We start from the raw sequence: 19,240 nt of genomic DNA on the forward strand, positions 1-19,240 counted from the left end.
CTATTATTAGTTAGTTGGAAATTAATTCATTTTCTGATATTGTAATAACTTGGCATTCAAAAAAGCTGAGAATACTCTCTATTCTTCTCCTCCATTAATGGAGATAGCTTGAGCTTTAAGCTGGATTCTACTACTCTGTTGTTGCGTTTTCTCATAAGCTGTACCCATGCTTTTTCAAAGTTATAAGCTGTGCCCTCTACCTCATGATATTTTATCAACAATACCCTTTGACAACCATATCTGTTAACGAAAGTTAAGTTATTTCATCAACAATGGTGTCATGGTGTTTTTAATTTGACACGTGTCCCGTTCTAATTGGTTTAACACTTGAATTTTTTTTTAAAAATCAGAAAATAAAATAAGAAAAAAAAGGTTAGTGATAACGTCAAAGGTTATTGTTAACAAAATTTAGTAAGGTTGAGGGCACAACTTAGACGTTTGAAAAAGCATGGGCACAGCTTAGAAACCGAAGAAGTTTGGGGGCATAACTTAGAAAAACTCAAAAAAAATTTAGAAAGTAAAAATTCCATGTTGTAGATAAATCAAGGTCTAAGGCTTGTGGTGGATCTAGTTGTTGAAATCTTTTTATCAATATAACTCGTGAACTTAGAATTCCCATTATATTGATAAGATTCATTTGTATTTAGAGGCACCTTAAATGAAGATAGCATTACATAAATAGGTTAACCTTATAAAGCTCTTGTGAATCTATAATTAAGGGCAAGGTTCGAATGAGGAAAGCCTTAACACTTAACAGTGAACCGAGAACCTAGAGATGTGGAAGGAGCATTAGTCCATAAAATGCTTTGAGGAGCTGAAATTAAGCATAGAACTAGAGATTCCTAAATAGGTCAATCTTTTGAAATTCTGGTGAATCTATAGGCAGACAAGATACAACCTAACAATTGGAAATTTGGAATATCAGCATGCATAGCCACTTTAAATTCTGAAAAATATACAAAAGCTATGTGAGTTGGTAAGGAAGGGAGCCATTTTTTTTTTCTTCAGGTAAACAAGAAGTTACGCTAATTTTCTCTCAAGACTATACCTTAACTTATCAAAATAGAAAGAAAATTTACTATCTATAAATGGATCGATATCTTGGTGAGCTTGCATAAAATGGCCCAAAGAAGCAACATAGTATGCTCTATTACCCTCTCTATAAATGTGGCGCGAATCAATATAGGTAAAATTTCGAATCAGCTTCTTAACGCTCTCCATTAATAGTTGAATTTTCCAAGGGCATTGAACCTTTCCCTGCAAAATATTAATAATAAGCAAATTGTATCCTTCAATAAATACTTTTGAAATATTATGGGCCTACGCCAAAAGAAGACCATTACGAAGGGTCGTAGCTTTAGCAATAAGAGCAGTACTCATACCAATATTAAAAGAACGACAACAAACATTATTTCCTAAATGATATCATAGAACAATGCCTACAACCCTTGAACCATCTCGAACAAAACCATCAACATTTATTTTAATAACACTAGGGGGAGGAGGCGACCAAGAGACACGTATATTCCCAGGGGTAGGATGAGAAGGAAGAGCGAGAGCAGGAGTATCCAAAGCGAAAAGTATATATGAAGGACATAGACGGAAAGTTAGCCCCATAAGACAGAGAATGAGGAACAATCAACTCTACTTAATAGGGAAATTTTTTACTAGGGTAACATAAGTGGTTTTTACCTTCTTGACATCCACTTTTAAGTTCAGATATTTTACCGAGTATACATTTACAAGGCCTTATATAGGGTAGATAATCGAGTAATTGATTGACTAGCGGAGGTGATTCAAGTCCAATAACCCTAAGCCTTTGACGTATTATCCTAGAAGATTTAGTTGGTGTGGCCTTGCCAAGCGTAGTAGTTAATATATTTTAAAATTTTGTTTTGTCCGGGACTCAATCCTTAGTACCAAAAAAAAGGCGTTAAATAGGATGGATAATAGTATATACATCCCTTCAAAGAACCCTAATGACCTAAAACGCCTTTGATACTTCAGTAAACCTTGAGAACCAACTATAGAATATAGATCACTCATTTTGAACTTCGGTTTCATTCAAACCTTAAATGCATAATCACATCATTTAGCATAAAAAAAGCACCGACTCTTACATGTTCATAGCCAAAAAATTTACCGTTATATCACCATCAAAAGTTCAAAGCCAAAATTAGTCAAAAGATTACAAATAAATTACTCAAATAAGCATCTTTCTTGATGTCACAAATGCGTATAAAACAAAATTTAATAAAATTAGCATCTTTTTGCAGATATAATAATTAGTATGTTCTTGAAGCATGTAGAAGCACATTATAGTTGATACTTGATAGTGGCTTTCTAACTGTAGCTCCAAATCACACCCAATTATTATTTATATTTAAAATCTAATTTCCTCTAATTAACTTAAATTAAATTGACGAGATGAATCAGGGCAACCTAATCCTGGTCTAATACATGTTTGGAACAAAAAAAATTGATTAAATTCTTAATCTGCGTTGACTATCCTATAATTGCCTCGCTCATTGGTGATCTCATACGATTCTAGAGCTGGTAGCCAAGTCACACCCACGTAAGAAGTCATTAACAATTATTTTTAGGATTTAATTTTTGTAGTGTAGCAAGAGCTAGGCTAATTTTGATTCAAGGGTCACTACTCACTAGTAATAACAATAATCATTTTAACAGGAAACTAGGAGCTTTTGGTTTTCAAAAAAAAGGAAAGTTAGGGTTTGTTTGCCATCGTTTTGGTTTTCTATTGTTTTGGTTTTTTTTTTGTTTTTTAAACAGTATATGATATACAACACGTTTCTGGTGCGCCTGGTAACACAGTGCGCCAAGTTGCCATATCAGTAACCCTTCTAATAACCCCACTTAAGTAACCCCTGACTGACTTAGTAACCCCTTACCAAGTAACCCCTGACTGACCTGGTAACCCATAGTAACCCCTGACTGATTTGGTAACCCCTAGTAACCCCAAACCTAGTAACCCCTGATCAAGTAACCCCTGACCGACCTAGTAACCCCTAGTAACCCCTGACCGACCTAGTAACCCATAGTAACCCCTAACCGACCTAGTAACCCTAAGTAACCCCTAACCGACCTAGTAAGATCAAGTAACCCCTGACCGACCTAGTAAGATCAAGTAACCCCTGACCGACCTAGTAAGATCAAGTAACCCCTGACCGACCTAGTAACCCATAGTAACCCCTAACCGACCTAGTAACCCCAAGTAACCCCTAACCGACCTAGTAACCCCTAACCAAGTAACCTCAAGTAAAACCCCTAACTGACCTAGTAACCCTTAGTAACCCCCTATCTAGTAACCCCTAACCAACCTAGTAACCCTTGACCAACCTAGTAACCCCTAGTAGCCCCCGACCTAGTAACCATTAACCCACACCCAAACCCATTGTAACCACCACCATCACCACCACCACCAACTTTTCTCATTCGCCGTCCTCAAAACCTTAAACTCCACCACACCACCACCAACTCCCGTACCACTAACAACCATTAAAATTGTTTTTAAAAAAAATAATAAAAAAAAAATCGCCCAAAAAATCATCAAATTCTTCGAAAATTTTGGAGTATAACTTACCTTTGCATTTGAGAACAAATTTCTGTACGAGTTTATTGTTCTTTACCTCATTCCATTCAAATTTTCTTCAATTTGTTCTTTTGTCATAATAGGTTTCGTAGTTGCAAAAATTCTAATCAAATTGGTCAGTTCAACTTGCTTATATGTAAGTTTGACTAAAATTTGTTGAATTTGAGAAAAAGTAGAACAAAATTGCTTGAATTTTGGAGCAGTTACAATGGATTTTAGAGATAAATTGATGGTTTTAAGAGAGAGAAGATGATAGGAGTGTGAACAGTGTTTGAAGAGAGAGAAAATCAAGATGTTTTTTTTATGAGCTTGGAGAAGAAGAAAAGAGGAGAGAGAAAAAGAATTTTAAAAAATAAAAAAAATGTGGCCAGCCACATATGAAACTTTTACTTGATGTTCCATAATGAATCAAAAAATATATGAACTTATTAAAATCATGATAATTTTAAAAATTGACAACAGAAAAGTGAAAACACCTTTTTGTTGTTTCTTGTTTTTTATTTTTACAAAAAACAAGAAACTGAAAAACAAAAATGATGCCAAACAAGCCCTAAGCTTTTAAATTACTTGTACAATATACGAGTATGTTTTTGCAATCATAAAACATAATTTGGTAGAATTGTTATCTTTTTTTATTTATTTATTTAATGAAATTCCATTTTTAATTATTGTTTATTAGCAACCCTTCCAAGTGAGTAAATGTGCAAAAAAAAGTGTTAAATGTTGGACACAACCTAATTTTACTAGCATAATAAAAATAAATAAATTATGTTTATTTATTATGTAAAATGCCGTTAGAATGGTTGAGTTGTATATTTTATAAATTTTAATTTTCTATTATTTTTTTAAAAGAAACGATAGCAAAATTATTCTGAAATATTAATTAAGATCAATTTCTGCCAAAGTGGTGATATAATATAAATTTACTTTTTTACTTTTTTTTTTTGACAAAAATTAACTTTTTACTTCGTATTACTTATAATATGTGGGGGGGGGGGAATCATCCTTAAAGAATGAAAGATTTTAGGTCAAATCAGCGTGTTGGTAAATAATTTGCAATTTCGAGAAAACAATGAAAGTATATTACCATAGTTATCAAGTTTGACTATAAAGTGATCAAAGTCAATAAAATGATCATATGAATTTCAATTTGAGAAAGAAGACAATAGATTTTTGTATATAGGAGAAGCTTATCATCACTACAAATATGTTAAATCTTTGTAGTTCACATATATATTTGCATTGGTTACTACAAATAAAATTGTTAAGTTCAATTGTTCAAACACATGAACAATATGTACCTATCTATCGTAGACTTTGTAAATGTAGGTCTTCGGCTGAGAGCATGACATAAAGTTTGTCTTATCATGGTCTCATGGAAAATTACATCAATTGGTTACCTTAAGAAATGAAACTCCTATTAAATGCAAATTCGACCGTTGATTGGGGACTTGGGGTCCTTTTTAAAAATATAAAATTAAATAAATTTCACTAAATACTTCTAGTGATCTTGAGATAACAAACAAAATAAATGATCAACATAAAATGATAAATTGGAATTGGCGAAGTAGACATTGACAAGATCCTAATTCCTAACTATTCATGCAATGCATAGTTGCATTTGCGGTCCATTCTCACCGATCTTATCTAAATATAATATGGCAAATGCTCATATATATACATATAAACTCCTATATTACTTGAAATACTTATTTTGAGTGGTATTAAGATATGGAATTAATTTATATCCGTATCATTATTTTTTGTGGCTCTCTTTAAATTAAGATAGAAATAGGTCTGTTGGTTGATCAGAAGTTGTTAGTTAGAGTTTTATCATTACATTTGACATGGTAAATAATAGAGTTACATGTCTTGGTGACTACTTAAGTTGGAGCTCAGACAAATATACTCCATATTTATTTTTTGAAGCAAACATATATACTCCATATTAAAATAATCCATCTAGCTAGTTGGTGCGTCAAAGGCTCAAACAATGTCTCGGGTTGTTGCTACATCAATCAAGAGATGAAAAAATTTAGTATTAATTAGAACCAACTCAACCAAAAGTTTAAATTGATGGAAAAATCTTCTTGATATTATACTTTGATTTAAATATTATCCGATAGGATGAGTAAAACATTTCTACAGAATTAAATAAAGTGTTAGATACTGTAAACTCCTCATATTGGAGTGTTTTCCATTAATCAATATATATAGGGTTACAATCGGGAGTCCTAATCACGTTAGGAAACTCAAAAGATATTTACAAATATTCACAAAATATATCTCCTACTATAACAGAATAACTAGAATATATATCGTATATTCTATCACACCCCCGCAGTCGTAGCGGGAGGAGGGCGTACGCTGAGACTGGATCTGAACTCTAAAAATAGTTGTCGAGGTAGGCCTTTCGTGAAGATGTCGGCAAACTGATAACGAGATGGAACATGTAGGACCCGTACTTGCCCCAACGCCACCTTTTCTCGAACGAAATGAATGTCCATTTCGACGTGTTTGGTGCGTTGGTGTTGTACGGGATTATGAGATAAATATATTGCACTGACATTATCACAATAAACAACTGTAGTCTGTCGTAGTGGACAATGTAGCTCCAAAAGAAGATTACGAAGCCAACAAGCCTCGACAACAACATTTGCGACGCCCCTGTATTCTGCCTCTGCACTTGATTTAGAAAGAGTAGGTTGATGCTTCGAAGACCAGGAAATAAGATTGTCCCCAAGAAAACAACAATATCCCGAGGTCGAACGACGAGTGTCCGGGCACCCGCCCCAATCTACATCAGTATAAGTAATCAAGTTTGTAGGAGATGAAGGATATAAGTGTAACCCGTGATCAATGGTGCCCTGAATATATCGTATGATGCGTTTCAGAGCATCATAATGAGCCTGTCTGGGATCATGCATGAATAGACAAACTTGCTGAAATGCATAAGTAATATCAGGGAGAGTAAAAGTAAGGTACTGTAAAGCACCTGCAAGTCTGCGATAGAGTGTTGGATCATGAAACTGGGGTCCAGAGTCTGCACTGAGTTTGGATTGAGTATCCACTGGAGTTGCCGCAGGTTTACAACTGGCCATACCTGCGCGCTCTATAATTTCCTGTGCATATTTCTGTTGTGACAGAAACAATATATTCCTCATAATATCAAGGCTGATTCAATTTAAAAGTAGATGGTTTACCAGAATACTTCATAATAGTGAAACTTTTCCTCTTTTGACGTAGTTTTTCAGGAGATTGAATTGTACTACGTTCTACGGTACGTACTAGGGTTGATTATTCTTCACCATTTATTTTCTTAAACAAAGGATTCATGGTACTATACAATAGCTTAGGAAAGATCAAAGATACTACGTATCATTTAGAAAGTGAAATTTATTAACAAGTCCGACTTTTTGGATTATGTATCATGGTTTGATTATGCTGTAATGTTAGTAATTAACCTTGGATGACATTATAAAACTAATTTTTAAATACAAAATTTTCTTGTTTGGCTTTCAATTTAGATATTAGATGTCCAATTCCAAATTGAGATCAAATGGGGGAAGGTAAGGACGACATTTCCCTATCCGAAACAAATATAAATGACAAGGTATTCGATCAATCAAAATGGTAACATCAAGGTCACAAGATGCGTTCCCACCATATTCTTAATTGACATTTAAAGTATGTTCAAGTCTCAACGTATATACTACATTCTTCATATTTTTTTTATTTTTTTGACACACTTCATATATTATCTTATAACTAAAAAAAATACGGAGTAATAATAAACAAAAACAAAGTGTGTAAAAACGTGAGCAATTAAGCTAACAAGTAACAACTCTTAGAAGGAGTTAGAACAACGTTTACCATTTTCCATGCCTTAACTTCATATTATTAATACGAGGAACCTACTTTCAACTTTTGAATCCACATGTAAACGTTGTTCAACATACGTCATAAAATTATTGAATGAGTCGTTAGATGCAACAAATCATAGCCCACCATACCATATTCGAAGTATATATATTAAATAATAATTATCATATTAAATTTTTAAAAGACAATTATTAGTCTCTTTCTATTGTTCATATCCATAATTATATTTATATCATCCAAAAGTCTTTATTTTTATACGTATTAGCAAATTGCAAAATATAATACCAAAAAAAGACATTATGTTAACGACTTGACTTTAAAAAAATCAATGTATTTAGGAATTTTCTAGCCGATATCAAATAAAATTTACACCATAAATAAATAAATTGGATGACGACGTCTTTGTATTACCTTGAAGTTCAAGGAAATTGTATAGTGTTTTCCCTTGGTTGAAAATTCAAGGACATCTCATCTTATAAGTTACAACTTCTCTCACTTTCTCTCTCACAATTTGTGTTAAACTATACAATTGTGTCTATTTAGAATTAGTCATCAATTCTTGTGATATCACCTTAATTTCTTTTATATTTGTTAGCTAGTCAAACTGTGATCTTATTTGCAGAAGCAAGTCAAGCAACTCGATCTATGGAAATCAAGGTAATAATTAATACTCTAATATTCATTTCTTAAGTTGATAGGTTCATTTATATTTTCTTAATTGTGTTGTTATTTTCAGTGATTTCATTCAGTGTTTCTTATCATGTTTCCCTTACATCATAACAATTATAATAAAATGCATATATATATATATTATAGTATATGATCTCTCTTCCTCTATATGTATGTTATTACTTTGTCGCGAGCTAGGGGTATGTCGTATGCCCCTAGCTAGATCGAGTTTTTATATGTTGACGTTATTGATGAGATAGGTGGATTAGACCCAGACTAATATGTGAATACGTATTTGGTTGATGTATTGTCGGTATATGTTGCTTAAGAGAAAAATGATGTGATGAAATGAAGAAATAAACGAATTAATATAAGGCAATAATGATCATTAATCTGGTTGTTGGGTTGTTTGTGTAGAAAGTGGTGATGAAGTTGAACATCCATGATGACAAAGACAAGCAAAAGGCCATGAAAGCAGTCTCTTCACTTACAGGTTGGTGCTCTTTCCTTATTTTTCTTGACTCTCAAACTTTCTTTTCCTTCATGTTTTTCCAATCATTTTTTTCTCATGCGAATATAATTGTTTTTTCATTTATTGTTTAAATTTTATGCATATACTTTCCTTTGGGAAAAAACAAGTTAATCTGTCAGATAAACGAATTTTTGTTAATCTAATGACATTTTTGTAAATATATTGAAAAAGCAGGGTCATTTATTTAGTACTTTTGGTGAGTTGTCCAATTACTATTTGTTTTTTACTTTTACTGTTTGGTGTGGAAATTACACATGTACCCCTCAACTAGTATATAAAAAGACACATATACCCCCGCACTGATACTTGAAAAGACAATTATACCCTGGGATAAACAAGTTTTGTTTATCTGAGGAATTGACTGAGTATCCCTCCTTTCCTTTTCTATAACTATCAAGGTATATAAATTCATTAAATTGTGTAAAAAAAGAAATTCATATATAAGACGGGAGATGGAGTGATTTTGTTGTTTTTGTAGAAGGTCTTTTGACACGGTAGATATTGTTCATAAATTAAGATAATACAATTGAGGCAATAGTATATTTTTTTCATGGCTTAACAAAATTACAATTTACAACAATCATGTACAAGGAGTATTTTATTGATAATCATAATATTAGCTACAAAAGGTGACTGATTGGTAATATCAATAGAATATTTTGTAACATTGAATTATAAAAGTTCAATTAATAAGTTGTTGATTTAATTTAATCAAATAATATTACACTTACTTCGTACTATAATTAAGTTGTTAACAACAATAAAAACAGAGGAAAACAGGGTATGTAAAACAATGCTAATCAAAGTTTATGATGGTTAATTAATAATGCAGGGATTAATTCAGTGGAAGTAGACTTGAAGGAAAGTAAAATGACAGTGATAGGAGATGCTGATGCAGTTGACGTGGTAAGCAAGTTAAAGAAACCCTGGAATGCACAGATTGTAACAGTGGGGCCCCCTAAAGAGGAGAAAAAGGATGATAAAAAGGGTGACAAAAAAGATGATGATAAAGCCAAGAAGGAGAAGGAAGAAAAAGAGAAACAAATTGCTGAGCTTCTTAGACTTCACAGATTACATAACCCTCCTGTTTACTATTGTTATCAAACTATAGAAGATAATAATCCTAATACTTGTGTGATTTGCTAATTATGTGGATATAGTTTGCTTTAAATGGAAAAGACTTGTGATATTCGCCTGAGTTGAAACCTGTAAGGTGTAAAGCGAATGCAAGATGATTGGACGTACATGTTGTTATGCCCAGTTGTGGTACATGTTGTTATCATGTTGTTATGACCGCTCCTTGCTTCTACTTTGAATTTCGACTACTTGTATCATAACTCAAAAGTACATATTTTTCAAATGTACCTAATAAAAAGAGTTTGGAATAATACCAAGTATCTATTTTGTTGAGAAGCTTTGATTGTGATTAGTAACCGAGGTTATGTTCTTACACTCTTGCAATTGCAGCTTCTATCAAAACCATGGTTTATTAGAAAATTGTTTTACATTTGAGATCTTTCCCTTGTATATGTATGATTTATTATGTATTCATCAAAAAATTGAAGTGTGCTCAAGAGATAAGTTAGTATTCTTCATTGTGCTAGACTTCTTGCCCTAGTTGCCAAAGTGTGGCTTCTTCTTCTTCCATTTTACAATTGTATTATACTTCGTACTTATTTGTGCATAACATCCATACTAAAGTCGCATATTTTATTAATCATTGTATGTTAAAATAAAAACATGGTATCTAAAGTATCTCAAATTAACTCTATATATCTATGAAATATGGTGCAGCTCTCTCTATATAGTCAACAATTCTTTTTCCCAACTTTACTAGTCCACATATATAGGCAAGTCAATTTAAACAATACACATGATCCACAAAAATACATGTGTACAAAATCCAAGTCACTATATTAAATTAAAGATGGGAACTTTTTATAGCATATAAAGAGTACATTGCATCTAAGTATATAATGTCACAATTTAAAAATTAAAACATCTAGGAGCATATGTCAATTCTCATAAGTCATGAATGTCCTCTAGGCTAGGTTGTTGATTTAGACCACTTAATTACTAAGTGAACTTCTTCTCAATATTGAATAGGGAACAATTTATACTAAGCCGATCCAATTGTGGGTGTCGTGGGTGGATCATGTGTCAAACTTTTTACACACAAGCTTAATTGGAGTGGGGAATAACTAAGATGGTTAGAGCTACTTTTTCAGAGATTTTGAGATTGATTCCTATCACCCACCCTTACAGCTCTCTGAAGACCAAAAAAAAAAAAAAAATTAATAGGACTCCATCCATCTACCTTGATCTAACTCAATGGATCCACTAGTTTATTATAAAATTTTCAAAATAAAAAAAATATACAAAAAAGTGACCAAAAGATGATCTATTAGTTCCCTACTTGGATCAATCCGAGAACCAACCCCCCGAATTTGTAATTAATATTGGTTTGGTCCAATTCATTGGCCCAACCAAAACTAACCGGACTACCCATTTGTGTAAGCCTTTTCTAAGCTGTAAGATAAAACGGGCCAGGCCCAGTATCCAGCCCAAGATCCAATAAGAAAGTTAAGGAGCCCATAAGAAGAAAGACAAGTGTCCAAAATTGCCACCAAGAAAATCAAACAGTTCCTAACAAGACTTCAATTATTCGAAGGAAAAAATTAAATAATAATAAATAAGTAGAATAAAAAGGGAAGTAATTATGTGATCCATATCTACACAAAAAATGACAAAGTTCATGTGTTGTCTTCACATGATTTTTCAAGGATAATCATCTCAATTAGCAATTAAAACCGACTTCTAGAGACACCACAAACCTTTAAAAGTTTATAACATAATAATGTTTCACAAAGTGCTTAAACTTTTGTTCTTTTCCTTGAATTTCTTCTTGTTTATATTTACTATACCCATATAAAATTGTAAAGTAGGCAAAAGACGATGCAGTACCTAAAAGAAATATTTAGATCTTAGTCAAATAATTAACCATAAATATAAATGATAAGATAGTTTAATTAAATAGAACAGCCAATTAAATTCCATCTTTCACATCATTATGTGTTGTTTAGCTTCCATTTTCTTTGCTCAATTGTCTTTGTCTGTTTATGCTTCAAATTAAATTAAAACTGTGTCATTTTTATGCAATGGTTGGTAGCGTAGGATACACCTACTTTATCTTTTCATAGCTGTAACTTGTCTTACGTACTTCGGGCCTTAATAATGCATGAAATATGCATTATGAGTTTATGATCTTCTGTGCATGCACATACATACATGGTATCTTGGTATCAAGCTAATTAAGAGCGATTTGTACTTGTAAGAAATTAGTACTACCAGTTGTGCATGAATGTTTTTGGTGGTTGGATGGATTATACCACGTGAGAAGTGACAATGCTCATTACAGTTAATGGATATCTGATAATATGATCGATCCACTTGTTTAGCTTAATACAAACATTTTTTTAGAGCTAACTATGAGTTGAAATAGTAGAGAGTTATTTTTTTATTTATTTATTTTGCAGTTTTCTTAATATGAAAATAATTTGACACATATTAGTCACTCAACCCTAGAAAAGAGACAAATTAAAGTGCTATGTAGTGAAAGATGTGTATTGTGTACTAAGCTAGTATCATTCCAAGGCAGAGAATCAGATGATTTTGTTCTTTTGAATTATTTAATTTGCAGCTAGTTTGTTACAATTTGTGGTAGTATATTTACATAGTACAAAATGAGATATGAGTTAATCAATCAATCAATTTCAATCATTAAATTTCCTTTGATTGCTTGATAACATTACAATGAATATTTTTTTCTAAGGAGATTACAAAATACATTTTTTTTTTTTTTTTTTGTAATCTCCTACTCTCATTACTAGATACAAACAAATGATCATAAATTTTACAATTCAGTTATGCACACAAAGTCACAAAAGATAAATAATCTCTATACTATAAACATTATGATCAATTTTATTTTTCCAAATGATACACTTTAAACCATGTTAATTAAAACAACTAATTAAGTCTGAGCTCGAACGAGGGGAGACATGGGTGAGTGTGGAGATCCATGTTGTGATGAAACTCCCATCAAATCCTCCAACCTTCGAGATGATATTCTGAGCTGAAGATTGGATTGCCAGCACTTCCTTTTCGCGGCACCAGAAGATTTAGGCTTAGCCACCTTCTGTGCCGCGAATGTCCTAATCCTTTTCAATGCCACCTCCATTGTCTCATCATCCATGTTAGCAATACAAACCCTGAACCAACCTGGCTCATGGCAATGGAACGAACAACCCGGCGACACATTGATCTTCACTTCGTTGATGATTACTCGCCACAAGGCTAGCTCTCCTTCCATCGTTAGATCTTGCTCGATGAGTGGTCGTAAGTTCATCCACACAAAAAGTCCTGCATTACTCTTTAAGCACTTAATTCCTACTTGGTTTAGCCCCCAAGTGAATAAATTGTGCCTTGTTTCGAGTCTTTTGCTACTTTCGACCAGAAACTTCTCGACAAACTCCTCATCTGATAGCATCGAGGCTATTAGCAGTTGTGTTTGAGCCGAAACTAGCCCGAAACTCGACATTTTTCTTGCAACATTTACAACTTTATCGTTGTAAGAGTACACAATCCCTACTCTAAACCCTGGAAAACCTAAATCTTTTGATAGACTGTAAACGATATGGATTAAATCCGGGTTGTGGTCTTGTTCGAGCATGATCTCCGCTATGCTGACGAAATTTGGATATCCAAAGACAGTGGCACCATAAATTTCGTCACATACTAAGTGAATGTTTTTCTCATTGGTGAAGGCTAATATGCTTGATAAGGTCTCTCTGTCTAGGACTGTGCCGAGTGGGTTCGAAGGGTTTGTTATTAGTACACCTTCTACTATAATGTTGTCTTCTTGAGCTTTGTTATATGCTTCTTCCAACGATTTTCGAGTCACTTTGAAGTTATTCGAGCTATGACATTCAACTGGGACAAGTTCCACCCCTGTTCTCCACCTTAAATCACGATCAAATCTGCAAAATTCGTGAATAAAACATAATTAGTTCACATGAAATAATTTATCGGACCCTCTAGGTAGACCTAGTAAAGTACAAATAATAATTAGACCGTCTAGTTATTAGAGAGAATCTTGATTTTTTATGAGAATATTCTCGATCATGCATAACTTTGACTAGTTATGTGTAGAATTTTCGTTAATGTAAAAGAAGACGAGTATAATAAAATGTGTCCAAGTGTACGTACCCAGGATAGTAAGGTGTAGGAACGAGGAACGCTTCACCAGGGTTAGCCAAACAAAATGCCATTAATTCATGGGCTCCAGTAGCTCCACCACTCATTACTATACGATCAGGATCAAATGTCACCTTATTTCCTCTCACTCTCTCCATGAAACTTGCTACAGCCTGTTAAAAAAAAACAAAATAATCAATAATTAGTCACAAATTAACCAAATTAATCATGAATTATATTTAAATAATATTTAATCTATAGTATATGGCTGCTATGTTTAGTCAAAGTGTGACGTGGAATTCCAATGTAATTTATAAAATTACTTCATTGGTGAGAGCTACTCGAGTTGGACTTGGCCAAAACTTGACTCGAATCAAGTTCGACTTTGGTTTAATATTATAAATTTAAGTTAGACTCGACTTAACTTGACTCGTAATAATTTGACCAATGAGGATGAGAATAGAAAATTACATTTCTAAAAGCTGGCAGACCATGGTAGTCTTGAAAGATGGCAATATCCTGAAATTGTTCAATTCCTTCAGCAGTACAAATGGAAGCACCAGGATTTTTCAGAATCCACTCTTTCACCAAATCAAAAGAAAGCTGCAATTTTAAAAAATAAATAATATTAATCAATATTTTCACAAGTCAATAAATTCCATAATATTCAATGTTGACAATATTTATAAAAAATGAAAAATAAATAAATAGTCATAATCAGATTATTAAGAGAAGGATTAGCAGACAATTATTACCTGATTTTCAGCAAGACCCATCTGAATAACACCAGTAGGATTATTAGCAGGGTGAAAAGGGTCATTTTCATAGGCTTTCCACCCATCAAAATAGGCAGATTCTTCACCATGCCCATTTCCAGCAGCAATTCTTGACAACAATTCAGCCACCATTATCTTGAATTTATATACTCAAATGACAATTTTACCCTTGAAAGGCTTAAATTCACAAGAAATAAAAGTTTCCTTATTTAGAAGTAAGTAAATACAGTTGTTTTTTTTGTGGCTTAATTTGTAAAAACAGAAGCAAATGAGGGTGCTATTTATAGGGGTGGAAAAGGCAGGGGAATGAAATATAATTGATGATGTTTGAAAGATCGTTTAAAAAATTAGCTGGCACTTGAAATATGTTTTGAATTAGTTGGACATTAATGTTTGGAGTTGGTAATACTCTCTATATATTAGTATATTTATACTAGTAGCTAGCTTAGTATAAACTAAACTACTTTTATTATTGGTTTCTTAAGAGTTAACAGGAAGTTTCGTTTTGTGGGGACCTCTCTTAATCCTTTAGGGTTGTGGAGGTGCTACAATAAGAGGATCTGATCTCAATTTTTTTTTTTTAAAAAAAAAAAAAAAGACGAGTGTACTTTAATTTTATCGGTGATTATGTGAGACAAATCCTGCAGCAGACTTTATAGTGATTATATTGTATTGTAATTGATTGTGTTTGTTTTCTTTTTGTAATGGTATATGTTTTTTGAACTATTCGCTTTGAGGTTAAATAGCAATAATAATCTTGGTTTTAGTCGTCAAATTTGATTCAAATTTGGATAGATAAGAATAGTTTAGACCTTAAGAGAATGTAATGAGGTTGTTTGACTAGGAAAACTTAACCAAAGTATTTTTAATTTTAACACAACATTTAACTAGTCAAACATAAAAGATTCAAATTAGTGTGCAATGCCAGACCATTTTCACTTGGGTTGAAAAATTGCATGTTCAACATTTGAGCATTTATGGTGAGACAACTAGTACTAGTCTACCATAGAGGCCTTGACTCTTTTCACTCTTGAAATTTTATTGGGAAATTATAGGAAATCAGGCGGAGCTTACTAAGAAAGCTTCAACCCAAAACATACATACAAGTAAATTGCGAGTTTGCAACAATAATATATGGAGATCCTTTTGGCAATCAATAATTATTTTTAAAATAAATTTCCTATATAATTAATAAAAAGTAAATTTGATGATTTAAAAGTATATATATTAAAATGGATAATAAAAAATGAAAGTGGAATATCAGAATAAAGTAAAAGTTCAAACTAAATAAACTAAAATGATGGATAAATGCTCCATATGTAGAAAGCTCAAGTTTTTACTCTTACTTTTAAAGATTAGATGACGTAAAAATATTTTCTTTCAATTTAGAAATAGTCAATAGGGAAAAGCCAACAAACGCTCTGGAGACGTTGGATAAGATAACTAAAAGTATAAATATTAACTACACCGATCGATGCAATGAAAATCCCAAATTAATACCATTTTAGGAATAATTTTAAAGGGTTATCAACGACACATACGTTCGTTTGCAAGATCATAATCAATAATGTATTAGGTTATTATCTTCTCAAAAGAAAATGTATTAGGTTATTACATAGATAACATTCATAACAACATGCATGAAATAAATGAACAATGGACCTTTTTTTAATTAGTCTTGAAACTAATAAGGAGTATTTTTTTTTCAATAGAAAACATATAAGAGTACAATTTACAAATCTCAATGTTTCAATCTACATGTTCAAATGTTTGAATAAGATTAAACAAGGATATATTGTACATAACTCTCTACTAGAGACCAAATGTTCTTGGAAACATAATTTGACAAGCCCAGTGAGTTGGTTTTTTTAGTATAATAAGTATGTAATCGATTCTAGTAAGATGGATGGAGTTAAAAAAAAAAAAAATATTACAAACATTTAAAAAAAAAAAATCGAATTTGCAGGTTTTGAGCTCATCATGTATACAAATAAATCTCAAACTTTATAGATAAATTAATTTAATTTGTAATAAATGAGCATTGACCGAAATTATTTACACATGCACGTACGGAAATATATTTGCCACCCTGAAAAATCTTTACGACAGAAATCTCCTAACCAACCGGAAATAGCCTAGAAAGAATTGTTTCATAAATAATGGAAATCCTCCAAACTTTAGAGTGGGACATAAATTTATTTCTTTATTTAATTTTTCCGAGTAAGTTGAATAATTAGCATTTTGTATATTTATTACACACGTACACACTATTATCTTATTTAAAAGTTGCACGAATAATACCAAGACAACCTAGATATACATTGCACGGTTGTCTGCTTAATCTTAGATAATTTCCTTTTTTATAAAAACAATTTGGTAATTGGTTTCCCCTTTATTGTGGCACAAACAAGATAATTAACATTTTTAACGTGTAATAAAACATTTCTGCCAAACTTTACTGCTAAAATTGAAATTTATTTAACTTTTAGTTGTTTTAATTTGTGGGTTTATGTTTATTTTTATTTTGATACTCGTAACTCGTTTACAGAAATCAGAATTGTTGAGTAAATCGTGTGTGTAAATGTCGACGTCAATTACATGCAGATATATGACTAGATTCAGCCCCCAATAAAAACATTCTTCTTTTTTATGGTCGATAAGTTCGGCAAAAATTCAATATCATGAAAAAAAAGTGTCAAAGATTATAGTCTGCTGCTTTATATACTATGATCAAGAAACAAATTAAACAACCAGTAATTCACATGAAATAAACATGTATTCTAAAATACTCTTAGCATTTTAAAGATAAGGTCGCATCCTCTACTATATACTTACCTTCGTTTTTTATTAGTTGACACGTATTCCTTTTTAGAAGTTTTTTTTAGTTGACACGTTTCTTTTTTGGGTAAGTTTTATACCTTGCTTTTTAAGTATACCTCACTTGCTTTATCATTCTCTCTCACTCTCTCTCCTCTCCTTAATATGTGTGCCTAAATTGAACGTGTCACTAAACTAAATAGAAACGGAGGAAGTATTAATAGGCTAATAGCCACATATTCACGTTAATAGTGAATTTGAACTATAAATACGGAATATAATACGGCGTATATGATACAGAGTAATGAATTTTGGATGAAGTGGGTAGTATTATAAAGAGTTTTGAATGAGTAATAATGTGATAATTTTATGTAATTTTTCTATTTTTAATAAATGTAACACCTTAGTTGCCAATAATTTGTCAACATACACAGTACATAATGTTGACCGATAAAATATTTACTACCTCCATTTCTTATTATGTGTAACAAAATAATATTTTATATCTCGAAAATAATACCCCTTTGTTGCACATAATAAGAAACGGAGGTAGTAATTGTATATAGGTAAAATATAATGCTAATATAATAATTTGAAATATAATACTCTTATCGACTTCATCTACCCTCCCTTATCTCCAAATTCCACAGTTCAACATTGTTCTTTTTAAGTAGATAGTTTTTTACAAATTTTTTTATCGGCTTTTAGCTCTTATAGTCTTATCATTTTTGTTAGCAGTTTAATATTTTAGATGATTGTGTTAGTCCTTGGCTGATTTGACCAATTCATTGTGTATATTGAATATTTAGTACAAGTATTTAGTAATAACGTGGTAGGGATTTACTATGTTTTTTTTATTATATTTACTATTTTTTATTATTCTTTTTCTCATGTATATGTGTATAATGTGTAAACTGAATAATAAGGTTATTGGGATAATTTATTATGGCTAGTTAAGGAGAACTATTCTGTAAGAAATACTATGTATGAAGTAGTAAATTAATCTTTTGAACCAAACAATCTTATTAGGGGTTTTGGACTAGGCATACCTTAATTTTGTTCCAAAAGCCTAGCTCTATTATCACTCTGAATGTTTCTCAACCAAACACCCCAAAACTAAAATTATGTTTGATTTGATTTAAATGAAAAACGTTTTATTTGACTATTATCTTCTTGAGAATTGGTTTTGGCTTTTTATCTATAACAAAGTTGGTAATTTTTTAGAGTAAAAACCAAATACTGACTTTCACCAAACACGTAATGACTAATTTTATTAGCTAATTCAAATAAGAAACAACATCAACCAGCATAAATATTGAATACAAATGAACAACCTATCAAATCAGATTAGCACATTCAACAACTGCTTGTCAATTAAACTCATCGTTGAAGGGGGGCTCATATAAGTTGAAAAAAGTATATCCATAATTTGAATTATACTAATAGAAAGTTTACTATTCAATAATAATACATAAAAGCTAGCATAATATGAAAATTATATGCATGAGAAAATACACATGTAAAAGGTCAATATGCACATGGGAGGCCAATTTTAATTTGCTTGTCAAAGATGGAAATATTCCTTGGTAAGCAATTTTAGTCTAAGACTTCAAATTCAACCTGTAAACGTCGACCATTTTTAGCAGACTTTGCGTATCTAATACAGTAATTAATATATAGTGTAACACCCTAAAT

General features: G+C 31.8%; 3 protein-coding genes across 3 annotated transcripts; 1 reads left to right on the forward strand and 2 right to left on the reverse strand.

Moving 5' to 3' along the window:
* Nucleotides 1-5,943: 5,943 nt before the first annotated feature.
* LOC110722495 (uncharacterized mitochondrial protein AtMg00810-like) lies at nt 5,944-6,777 on the reverse strand. The gene has a single exon (XM_021901763.1). The coding sequence runs from the start codon at nt 6,775-6,777 to the stop codon at nt 5,944-5,946; it is 834 nt and encodes a 277-aa protein (XP_021757455.1).
* Nucleotides 6,778-7,861: 1,084 nt separating this feature from the next.
* LOC110722599 (heavy metal-associated isoprenylated plant protein 39-like) lies at nt 7,862-10,109 on the forward strand. Its single transcript, XM_021901863.1, has 3 exons — nt 7,862-8,152; nt 8,582-8,657; nt 9,529-10,109. The coding sequence occupies exons 1-3, from the start codon at nt 8,141-8,143 to the stop codon at nt 9,840-9,842; spliced, it is 402 nt and encodes a 133-aa protein (XP_021757555.1). The 5' UTR covers nt 7,862-8,140; the 3' UTR covers nt 9,843-10,109.
* Nucleotides 10,110-12,447: 2,338 nt separating this feature from the next.
* Nucleotides 12,448-15,398, reverse strand: LOC110722600 (1-aminocyclopropane-1-carboxylate synthase-like). Its single transcript, XM_021901864.1, has 4 exons — nt 14,708-15,398; nt 14,424-14,555; nt 13,965-14,125; nt 12,448-13,735 (listed from the first exon to the last, which is right to left on the reverse strand). Exons 1-4 carry the CDS (start codon nt 14,858-14,860, stop codon nt 12,730-12,732), a joined length of 1,452 nt encoding a protein of 483 aa, XP_021757556.1. The 5' UTR covers nt 14,861-15,398; the 3' UTR covers nt 12,448-12,729.
* Between the last annotated feature and the right edge of the window lie 3,842 nt (nt 15,399-19,240).

This window comes from Chenopodium quinoa, unplaced genomic scaffold (assembly GCF_001683475.1).
Source record: "Chenopodium quinoa cultivar QQ74 unplaced genomic scaffold, ASM168347v1, whole genome shotgun sequence".
NCBI lineage: Eukaryota > Viridiplantae > Streptophyta > Magnoliopsida > Caryophyllales > Amaranthaceae > Chenopodium > Chenopodium quinoa.

Excerpts from the sequence above, each read along its gene's own strand:
- LOC110722495 (XM_021901763.1), bottom strand. The coding sequence starts at position 6,777 with ATGAGGAATATATTGTTTCTGTCACAACAGAAATATGCACAGGAAATT.
- LOC110722599 (XM_021901863.1), top strand. Across the intron at positions 8,658-9,528 it reads AGCAGTCTCTTCACTTACAG|GGATTAATTCAGTGGAAGTA; the intron begins GTTGGTGCTCTT and ends TTAATAATGCAG.
- LOC110722600 (XM_021901864.1), bottom strand. The coding sequence starts at position 14,860 with ATGGTGGCTGAATTGTTGTCAAGAATTGCTGCTGGAAATGGGCATGGT. Across the intron at positions 14,556-14,707 it reads TGGGTCTTGCTGAAAATCAG|CTTTCTTTTGATTTGGTGAA; the intron begins GTAATAATTGTC and ends TTAAAATTGCAG. Across the intron at positions 13,736-13,964 it reads CCTACACCTTACTATCCTGG|ATTTGATCGTGATTTAAGGT; the intron begins GTACGTACACTT and ends CGAATTTTGCAG.